The 11,674-nt window shown below is 34.8% G+C and overlaps 1 protein-coding gene across 1 annotated transcript; it reads right to left on the bottom strand.

Annotated features, from left to right (window-relative positions):
• Positions 1–2,437: 2,437 nt before the first annotated feature.
• LOC100254455 (disease resistance protein RUN1) lies at positions 2,438–11,585 on the bottom strand. The gene is made up of 7 exons (XM_010667115.3): positions 11,264–11,585; positions 11,036–11,111; positions 7,572–8,188; positions 5,195–6,269; positions 4,488–4,874; positions 3,335–4,378; positions 2,438–3,174 (listed from the first exon to the last, which is right to left on the bottom strand). Exons 3-7 carry the CDS (start codon positions 8,072–8,074, stop codon positions 2,650–2,652), a joined length of 3,534 nt encoding a protein of 1,177 aa, XP_010665417.1. The 5' UTR covers positions 8,075–8,188; positions 11,036–11,111; positions 11,264–11,585; the 3' UTR covers positions 2,438–2,649.
• Positions 11,586–11,674: the final 89 nt, after the last annotated feature.

Below are 11,674 nucleotides of genomic sequence, written 5' to 3' on the forward strand. Positions count from 1 at the left end.
AACACAATATGAAAAAGTAAAGAAAGTAGGATGATTGGATAAACATAATAAAGAAAGGTTCAAGATAGTCCCACTAATTAGAAAAGAAAACCTTTAGAGCTAGGTTCATGGTAAGTCCAAATTTGGCTTAATGCAAAGCGGGACCATTGTTGATCTTATCACCAATCATCTAATCTTTGCAAGCCAAACATAATGTCAATAATATTCCATACTTGTTCTTGTAACGAGGATCAAGAATCTTATCACATATGAATAAGATAATAAGATTATTTGAGATCCACCTTTACGAAAAGCTAAGATCCAACTGTTAGCCCTTTGGTCCCTTGATCTTAATTTTTTTTAGAAAAAAAAAAGGGTCTCATGAGTATGGACCTTGCACCCATGGGAACACATAGGAAAATGGCAAGCTATTAGAGGTTTGGAAAAACATCACAAAAATAGAAGTGTTGAAGAAGGCAACACTAGGGGTTGGCATAAGTTGTGCAAGCTATGCGCACACTCACGCATTTCGTGTATGGTCCCAAACACCTATGCACAACATCTTATGCCCTTGAGCGCTCATGGTGCTGCACCCACGCACACTTGTCCCCACACCCTCATGCGCATGACGCACAACAATAGATAGCTTAGGCTAAGTTGGTAAAAAAAGGTTGAAATTGTGGCATGCTTGTATCTTTCCTTTGAAGTGATCATGTAAGAGGAGGTTTGGGGGTGGAATTATTATTTTTGGATTTTTGCAATATTTAATAAATCCATTATGTCTCATCAAGCATATGTGATGTCACCTACAAAAATTTCTAAAATGGTTTTAAATGCTCTTTAAGGGAGGGAGGAACAAGTGACTCAAAATGGGCACCTAGGCAAGGCTTGGCCATACGTTCAAGGGGGCATCGAGGCATGGCCTTGGGAAAGGCCATGACACTCAGATGAGTAGCTAGCATGAACAAATGGCTCCACGACATGTGTGATGTGCAACCTATAGCCACAATGGCATAAGGCGTGGTGCAAGCCTCTTCCTCCTTGGTGCTGGCATGAGGGCACTCAACCTTGTGCATTGAGGCAGATCGATAAGCCATGGGTGCAATGCCATGACATGCTACTGGAAACCAAGAAAGACCTTAGACATGACATGACACCATTGCAACAGCAAGGATGCTTCAGACAAATGGCTAATGAGTTACATAAGGGCACAATGTCATGGCATTAGTTGCACTAAGAAGGGTCTTGGACATAAGCATGGTGTAGTTGTAGCAAGGAGGGAGGTCTTAGATGCATGCTTAGCACAGGGACACAATGCCTTATGCACATAGATGACAAGCCATGGGCACAATTATATGGTTTATCACTACAACCAAGAAAGACTTGGGAATGGCTCGAGAAACCACAGTAGTGATCCAACTGATGTAGATATAGTGGTGCATGGATGACTCAGGCAAGGCATGGGAGGGCCTTGCAAATGATTGATTCCTTAGACATGGATAACAACACCTTGGTGTCATGGGCGCCTAGACATGGCACAAAGATGAGCATCAATATGCACTAAGGCATCAGAGAGGGTTGGACACACTCCGTTGACCAAGGCAAGATATGGATTGGATCAATTGACACACCCACCAGGTGCTTGATGCGGGCCTCACTTACAAGCACTGAGGGCAATGCACTAGAATAGCATGGGTCAACTTGCAAACATGAACCAAACACTATCTTAGCCTAATCCACTTAGAGAATGGGTCATTTGGTTGAATTACAAAGGGCAATTAAAATGACACCCATTGGCAAGAGGCATCTTGAGAGAAGTTACTTGACACCTATTTAGAAGAGGTACCTTGATTATAGCACGTAGCCTTGACACAACATGGAGGGAATATGAAGATAGTTGTTGGCTATAGATGGTTGGTTTGAAAGGGTATCTCTAGTTGGGTGGTTGTAGCAATTCCACAACCACTACCATAAGCTCTTGATTTGAATTCAAGTGTTTGAATTATTCTATTTCAACTTTTTTTTTCTTTGTTTTTTATACAATTCAACAATAAAATATTATACTATGTTTTTACTATTTTAATACAAATATGAATTTAATCACATAAAATAATTGAAAAATATTAATCTACAATGATTAATGAAATAAAATTATTTGTTATTTTCCAAATTTAAAATCACTATTAGTCCTTGTTTATAGCCAAAGGAACAAAGAACATTACAAATAAATTTAAATTGAGTCAAATAAAATTTGATTATAAAATAAATAAAAAAAATTCAATACATTATGTATTTTTCGAAGAAAATTCATTGTAGTAGAAAGACTTGAAAACATATTAAAAGGAAGTGATTACCTCAAATGAGAGTGATCAACCTTCTTGAACGAGAGTTTCTACAACTCAAACCACCTTTAAGCTTTTCATTGAAATATAGAGAAATTAGAGTATTTTTCACTAAATTGTTGCTATAATATCATAATATATTTATTTTTATAAAATAATTAATAGAATAAAAAATAGTTGGTCAATTACATATTTCCAAAATCCACTGTTTGATTGCTAAAGGTTTGAAGGAGTAAGAGAAGGTTAGGAAGCAGCTTACCAAGGGATAGGACATGGAGGCGAAAGCAGAAATCCAATTTTAGAGGAGCCGAAGGATCTGATTCATCCATCAGAAGACGCCTCCATCTCCATCTCCCGGCCACATGGTACTGAAAGGAAAGCTGCATCCATCATATTTCCCATCTTCCTCGTATACTAGACGAACCCCACACTTTTTCACCTCGCCGTGTGAAGTGACCGCGCCTTCTGGGACAAGGAATAGAAATGAAGCCAGCATATAGTCACTGAGCTCTCCGGTCCAAGGAGGGTACCGGGCCTCTAGTTCAGCACGAGATATATACGCAAACCACGTGTGATCTGACTCAATAATCGATGAAGTCCACAAGGAATTGTGGTCGGATAGCGTAGCATAACGACCATTGAGAAAACAAGCTAAAGGGAATGTACCACGGTACCCATCGACAGCACCCTTGAAGTTGAAAACAACACAAGCAGCCAATCCCATCCACTTGGTATTATACCAATGTGGAGGCAGCTCTACAATTACCTTAGACCCTACACTCTGATGGGTGAACCACTTTGGAATTCTACTTCCAGGAACAAGAGCTTGATATCCATGTTGTAATAGCCCCCTCTGTATTATGAAAATCATTGTTGGAATGCATGTGAGAAAATAGTGTACAATAACTATTGAAAGTTTTAAGGATTATTTTGTGGGATTACCTTTGTTTGTAATTTCTTTTAATTTTAAGCAATACTTTTGTTCTACACAATCCCAAAGTACAAAAACATACCTCATCTGGCTCCAGAAGTTTTGCCATTGATGACGCAAGCTGAGTTCCCTCAAGTATGGTTTCCACAATGTCACTGCCTTGATTCTCTCCTAGTCTAAAGCAATTAGTAAAATTAAATCTGAGATCCCCCAACTTCGATGTGTATGTACTTGATGAACATGAAAGCGTTTCCAGGGATGTGCAACTATGGGCATTTAAATATTCAATACTTGATGGAAGCTCTGGCAATGATCGAAGACTCTTGCAGTGTTCTAATGTGAGACTTCTGAGCCGAGAAAGTCGACTGAGGCTAGCAGGCAAGGTAATGAAACTGTTCTTGTCCAGATATAAATTTTCCAATGAAGATAAGGAGCTTAGATCACTGGGTAGTGCTCCTTCCAATAGGTTGCAGTCACTTAAATTCAAACTTTTCAAGGAGTATAAACCTGAAAGAAAAGGCAGTTGCAATGGTGCTGCTGGTGATGAGCGGAAAGAGATCAGATTCCTTGACTTAGATCCCCCTCCTTTGCATCCTGCTAAGGATAATGCTTCAAGGTTTGTCAAAAGATTAATAGAGGAGGTTACCTCTTTTATACCAGTTCCATCTACATTGAGCTCTACTAAACATTGCAGTCTCCCCAGGTCATCTGGCAATTTCTTTAGTTTTGAGCAACCAGAGAGAGTTAGAGTCTGAAGAGATATCAGTTCACAAATGCTTTGCGGAAGACTTGCGAGTTTTTCACAATTCCTCAGATTCAACAAAACTAGCCTATTTAGACTTCCAATTGATGAAGGCAGTTCTCTTATAGCAGTCCCTTCTAAGGAGATGCCTGATAGATCTTCCAGGTTTCCTTGGACGACCTCTGGGAACTTCTCAAGTTTTGAGCAGCCTTCTAAATTCAGGAAAATAAGCTCCTTGAGAGCCCCAATGGATGGGTGAAGCTTGACCAAACTTGTACAACCATTCAGAATTATTCTCCTAAGTTTTGGGGCCGCAGAGAAATCTGGAGTTTTGGTTAGATGTTGAGAGTGGCTGAGTTTGATGAACTTCAACTTCTCGAATGCCTGTCAAAGAGAGAGAGAGAGAAAAAAAAAAAGAACAAATCCACTTTCATGAACTTTATAATTATTTTAAAGAAAAAACAATGAATATAAATTATAATTATAATCATACCTTCTTTCCTTCCCATAGTTGTTTAAGCAGACTATAGCACATGTTTAGCTCAACAAGCTTCTCTGGATGAAAATTTGATGGAAGGGACTTCAAAGGGTATCCGTGCCAATGGAGAGATCTTAAGTTGTTGGATGGAAATTTAAAATCTCTAGATAGATGCAATTTACTATCATTGTATGGAGAGTTATCATAGCCCATCCATCTCCGAGCATCATGAGTACTAGCAATTAACTCTTTCTCGGATAAGTATTCAGAGCTTCCATAAAATTGACAATTATAGAATCTGAGCAATCTTAATTTGTTCATCTTTGCAAAGGCATCAACACTGAGGTTTAGCTCTTTTGATGCAGACAAGTCAAAGACCATGCCTTCAACTGCTTCAGTCCCCTAAAGTTAACCAAGACCAGAGCATGAGATAGAAGTAAGAATGAAAAAATAGGGAAGAAAACAAGAAAAAAGAAAGTCCAGAAAACAACTTAATGACCTTTTTTGCCTTTACATTTTTTTTTTCAATTTTTAAGTGTTATTGTAGGAATGAAGTTTGAACACAAGAAAACACATCTTTTAAGGTGGCAACTCTTATTTGTTAGTAAAATTGTAAAGATTTATGAGTTTTCAAAATAGATGGAATAGTATTCTTCGAACTTAGTCTTCAACTAGAGCTTGTACACACGCCAAAAAAGAAAGTTGATGCATTGGGGTCTTACCTTATTTGTTGTTAATACATCATGGATGTCCTCATGAACCCGCAATCTGCTGCGTTTGCCAGGGTCTTTAATAGATTCTTGTCGAACAATTTCCCAACCCATTTCTTGTAGTAAATCATGCATGTACAACTTATTATCTGAAATAGTTATGAGTGATTTATCGACAAGATTTCCTATTTCACTCACTGGGAAGAAATTATCTAGTACTTCTATAACAAAATCTTTGTCCTCCCCTTTATAGAAGAATGCAATATCAAGAAACATATTCTTTTCATTATCATCTAATCCATCAAAACTTGTTTTGAGCACATTTAGAACTTCCTTATTTGGGAATTGATTGAATTTGTCCAATTCACTCTTCCATTCATGTATGCTTTTTCTATATAGACAAGAACCCAAGACTTTAAGGGCTAAGGGAAGACTTCCAGTATAATCTACTGCATGGTGGCACAATTGCATAAAATCTTCAGTAGGATGCTTATATCTAAAGGCATATTGACAAAAGAGCTTAAGAGCTTCATCATACTCTAATTTCTCAACTTCATATATTGCATCCATTTCTTGCTCAATTAGCAAACGCTTTTCTCTAGTAGTTATGATGATTCGACTTCCTGGACCAAACCAATCATGACTTCCTACTAAAGCCTCCAACTCTTGCCGGTGCACCACATTGTCAAGAACAATTAGGACCTTCTTAGAGTGGAGTCTTGCTTTTATAAAATTGATTCCTCTATTGAGATTGTTGATTCCCCCTAAAACTCGTGAAAGGAGTGTTTCTTGTAAATAAGTTAGACCATGTCTTTGTGAGTCTTCTCTAACATCTTTAAGAAAGCAGCAACCATCAAATTTAGTGTAGATTCGGTCATAAATAGCTTCAGCAATGGTAGTCTTACCTATGCCAGCCATGCCCCAAATTCCAACAAACCGAACATCATTAGACCCAATACATAACAGTGAAAGCAGGTCCTCCATACGAGAGTCCATTCCAACTAGAGCATCCACGTTGCTTGAGAATGCATCAATCGGCTCATTCAAAATCCTGGTAACAATTTCCTCAATAACCTCGGATTCATCTCTGCAAATTTCAAATTGAGAAAAATCGCATGGTCATTTTTTAAGCCAAAAAGGAACAAAGAAAAATGAGATAAACATATATAGCAGTACTTTGCTTTGTTCTTTATGACTGAAAAGAGAGGGCAAACTATATGTAAGTTGACAAGATGAAGCTAAAATTGATCAAATAATTGTTAATCCCATATTCATGTTGTTATGGCGAGAACATATAGCAGCCAATAAAAGAAGAGATATGGGGTAGGAATACTATTAGTCAGTCTAGCACCAGAACATGGGAAAAACTCCTTTAGCTTTTGGAGTTTTGTGAAGTCATTTTTCTTCTTGAAATCATTTTTCTCATAACTTCCCCATATACTAAGCTGCAGCCACAGGTGTGTATTTTTAAAAAAAAAAAAAAAAAATCCAAATCGGTCAATGGTCAAAAGCTTCTTCCACCCATGAAGCTTCCAAGAATTTTCCTTCATTAAACTTCCTTTTATATTAAATTTTTAAAATTTTTGACACGTCTCCACCTTCACCATGCCCCCACCATAAAGAGGACCACCTCAATTTCGACTTAGACACTGACTTAGCTGTGAAAATTTGGGTCCCCAAGTGGAAAAGTAAAATGATCAAGGCTTGCTCACCAGCTGTAAGCTGCTGATTACTGATTGGTAACAGGAAACTTCAGACCATGTTCGGCAACAGGGACTGAAAACGCCAAATCCATTTATTTTTCATTCAATTGTTTATTAGATACGAGTATAAAATAAATAAAAAAATAAATCATTCTTATTCAAATAATCATATCTTTTTATTAAATTTCAATAAAAAAATTAATTTTTTTTTTTTAAATTCATATGGTGTTGTGATTAATCTCGAACCCTATTTCTATCCTCATTCTTATTTTGTAAAATTAAATAAAAATTTGTCTTAGATTCATCTCTGTGAAATTCAAATTGAGAACAATCACATGGTCATTTTCTAAATCCATTAAGGGACAAAGAAAAATAGACAAACATAGCAGCACTTAGATTTGTTCTTTGCAACTGAAAAGAGAGGGCAAACTAAATCTAACCTGACAAGATGAAGCTAAAATTGATCACATTGTTAATCCCATACTCATTTTGTCACGGTGAGAAAACATAGTAGCCAATAAAAGAAGAGATATGGGGTTAGGACTACTATTATTGAGTCTAGCCTACTCCCAATTGAGCAGGATGCATAAAGAACATCTTAGAAAGAAGGTTAGGAATACTAGGAAACCTAATGAATGCATTTTATAATGGTGGGACTGCATTTTATGATAGTTAGAAAGAATTACCTGTCTCGTGAATCCCATCCAGAAATTGTAGCTACTTCAGTTAAAGCTTTTCTCCACTTGACCACTTTCTCCATCTTCTCCCTGTATACTTGTTCATGCTCTGCAAATGCGTCCGCAAAACACCCTTTTTGTTTTCTTACATGGGAGGGATCCACGTTATAGAAAACCGGTAGAGCTGTATGTCCCCCCTCTTCGACACACTCAAGAATCTTTGTAAGTTCATCCAAACACCAACTTGAAGAAGCATAGTTTTCGGAAAAAATGATGATGGAAAACCTCGATTCTTCAATTGCTTGTAGGAGTCCTGCAGATATTTTTTCGCCTCTCAGGAGTAGGTTATCTTTGAAGGTGTTGATTCCCTTCTGACAAAGGGCCGCGTGGAGATGGGTAGTAAAGTTTTTGCGGGTATCTTCACCTCTGAAACTAAGGAAGGCATCATACTTCCATCGATGAGTGGAAGAGGATGAAGGTAGTGTGAGACTGCTGGTTGAAGAAGAAGCCATTGCAAAATTGGAAGAAGAAGGCTTGGAAGACTGGTAGCTTGACTCTGAGAATTGTAACTTGAGAGATTGGCAAAGGGTGTGGATGAAGACCAAACTAAGGCGAGATGTATACGGCTTCACATGAGAACCACAAATAAATAAATAAATAAATAAACTAACAAACATCAAAATTTTCTTGTCTCTTTTTCACGCGATAGAATTCTTTTATCTGTAAGATAAAAACAAGGTGAAATAGTAAATAGGAAAACGGAAACTGGGAGACACGAGACAGAAAGATAGGAATGACATAAAAAAATTATTTACTTATTTACAGTAGCATTGATCCCAATTCTTAGAAATTTATTTATTTATTTAATTTTTTTTCATCTTGATATTAATTCTTACAAATTAAACATTAAAAATACAATTAAGACCAGTAAATAATAAGGGATATACAATGAAAATATTTGTCACCTTTTTTCTTCAGCTTTAAAGCTTTCACCATATTCTAAAATTTATTTTAGTATCATGTTAACTAAAATGTGAACTTCATCCAAATAGGTGAAATATACTAACTATTAGGTGCAATAATACTGCTCTTAAGTGGGAAGATAATGATCCAAATGATGGTAATATTGAGTATCATTGAAAGTTTCATGCTTGGTAATTTTATACTAATTTGTTGATCTTGGAGAAATATTAAAAGATGTTAAAAATTTTAAATTTTCTTTTACAAAGTAATTTTTTTAAAAAAAAATATTTTTTTCCCTTCTTTATGAGGCAAATATTAGGTAAAAAAAATTAATTTGAAAGAACAGAAAAAAAAAATTAAAAGATGTTAAAATTTTTAAATTTTTTTGAAAAACCTTTTTTCAGACTTTTAAATGAAGTTAGATATATATATATATATATATATATATAGAGAGAGAGAGAGAGAGAGAGAGAGAGAGAGAGAGAGAGAGAGAGAGAGAGAGAGAGAGAGAGAGAGAGAGAGAGAGAGAGAGAGAGAGAGAGAGATGTAGTGTCTTAGTTAATTAAAACCAAAGGGAAAATTGGTGGAAATAACACAAAAATTAATAAATAAATAAAGGCACATGACAATATTGTAATAGAAAAATAAAAAAGATATGAAAACAAAAGGAAGAGAGAATAAACATAAAAAGAAGGAAAATATTAAATTATCACTTTATATGTATTCTATTATCACTTTGCCAAGTAATAAGAATAGTCAAATCTCAGGATTGAACCTAAAACTAATCAAGCATTTGGTATATAGACTCAAGTCATATTAATCTAAATAGGATCCAAAGACCAGTCAAGTCTAGACTCTTTGATTTCAAAAGATCTTCTAGTCTACGAATCCTATATAGATGGTAAAATGACTAAGAGGACTACAGTTAAGAAACATTTAGAGTTAGTGCTTATTGACGTGTATGATCCTTTTTCTGTTTATGCATGGTAAGTATGAGTATTTCATCATTTTTAACAACGATTACTCTAGGTTTGGATTTTTGTATAGGGAATTTGATGCCTTTGATACATTCATTAAATTTAAGGTGAGATCAGATAACCTATTAGGTAAACATATTTGTCACTTTGATTAGATTGAAGTAGTATGTCAAGTATGTTTGATGACTTTCATAGGAGCATGTGATTATTTTCCAATTATGTGCACTAGGGACTCCATTACTAAATGCAGAGGTGGAAAGAAGATATCAAACTTTAATAGGCATAATGAAATCAATGATTGATTTCTTATTATTTCCCATATTCTTTTGGAGATATATCTTAAAAGACTGTATAATACTTCTTTTTCCTAAAAGGTATATTGGTTTATGAGATATTTAAGAGAATTTCAAAGGTCATTACCTTTATAGTCAAGATTATTAGAAGATGTTATTGTTACAAATGTCATATTCATTATGAAGACTATATGATAAGGAATAAGACAAAGAATGATGTAGAATGAAGGATACATTAGAAGACAATCCCACTTATACATAGGTTGCTATGGATCTAGAGGATTAGAGACATACAATTCTTATGATTTTTAATACACCAATACCTCATCATAGTGAGAGGTTTATATCCTATAGATTATGATGAGAAGTGAGTGGTGTTTGTGCTCATTTTAGGTAAGGAGCTATGAAGGTAAAATTAGAATCTTTATATTCTAACATAGTTTGGGTTCTTGTTGAAGCACCTGAAGGGATAAAACCTATGGGGATAAGTTAGTCTATAATAAGAATAAAAGAGTAGATAGAAAGTTTGAGTTTTATGTGGCTAATTTGTAGCTAAAAATTATAGTTTGAAACTTCGTTTCAACTATAGAAAACCTTTTCATTAGTAGCCTACTAAAATCCATTAAAATACTCTTATCAATTGTGATACATCTCATTTATGAGATACAACAATTAGACATTTTCATATAAAATGGTCTTATGTGTATAAGAAGGCATAAAAAAACATTAGTTATTTCTCTTATGTATTGTTTGTGGTTTCTTTATTTTTTTTTCATTAGTTATTTCTCTTTTTGTATTTTTTTTTTGTGTGTTTTTAGCTCTATTGTTATACTGACATATTTCATCTATTAAAACTAAACTTTGTTCAACTTTTAAATAATTCTTTAATTTCTTTCAAAGTTTTATTTAGCTAGCACATAAAGGCCCAAATTACTAGTTGTTTAATACAAATATGAATTTAATCACATAAAATAATTGAAAAAAATATAATAATCTACAATGATCACCAAAATGAAATAAAATTATCTATTATTTACCATATTCAAAATAATTATTAATCCTTTTTATGAGCCAAGGAAATCAAGAAAATTGCAAATAAATTAAACTTGAGTCAATTAAAATTGGATTATAAAAATGAAATGAAATTCTAAAAAATCCAATGCATTATATAATATTTTTTAGGCAACTGAATGAAGTACTAAAAAGAACTAAAAACATGTTAAAAAGAATTGATCATTACCTCAAATGAGGGAGTATAGTAGAGAGCTCCATCAGGCTTCTTCAGCAGGAACCACCTTTAAACTTTTCATTGAAATCTGAATAAATTAAAATATTTTTCACTAAATTGATCAAATGAAGTGATTGAACTTTAAATGAACTAAAGACTTTAATTTGGTTGAGTAAACTAAATAAAGAATATTATATTCACTAGAAATATTGATTAAGGAAGCAAAAAGAAGCTGCTTACATAGGGAGCACAAGAGATGGAGGCGATGGTGGGTTTTAGGCAATTAGAGGTCTTCTGATTTGTCTCCTAGCGGCAAAATGGTGGCATAAGGAAAGTTGCATTCCCCATTGTTCTCATCTTCCTCATATACTAAACGAACCCCACACTTTTTCACCTCTTCCCTAGCCTTGTAGTTGATCAAACATCTAACAAATGAAATCTTCAAAGTGTTGCTATGCTTTCTAAACTCATTTTCATTCCAACAGTATAGTGCAACAAGTGATCGATACCCTAGCCAGATGTGGTCAACTTTCATTGAAAAATGCATGGAAGCCATTTCCCCGACATAGTACTCACCACCATTGTTGATACTAGGTCAACTAAGAATAAATTCCTCCTTTTGAGGTGGCAGTGAAAGCTCCCATTCAAATG

Source organism: Vitis vinifera, chromosome 18 (assembly GCF_030704535.1).
Source record: "Vitis vinifera cultivar Pinot Noir 40024 chromosome 18, ASM3070453v1".
In the NCBI taxonomy this organism is placed as follows: domain Eukaryota; kingdom Viridiplantae; phylum Streptophyta; class Magnoliopsida; order Vitales; family Vitaceae; genus Vitis; species Vitis vinifera.

Coding starts and splice junctions, on each gene's coding strand:
- LOC100254455 (XM_010667115.3), bottom strand. CDS start 8,074: ATGGCTTCTTCTTCAACCAGCAGTCTCACACTACCTTCATCCTCTTCC. Junction 6,270..7,571: donor GGATGGGATTCACGAGACAG/GTAATTCTTTCT, acceptor TGAAATTTGCAG/AGATGAATCCGAGGTTATTG. Junction 3,175..3,334: donor AACTTCTGGAGCCAGATGAG/GTATGTTTTTGT, acceptor TTCATAATACAG/AGGGGGCTATTACAACATGG.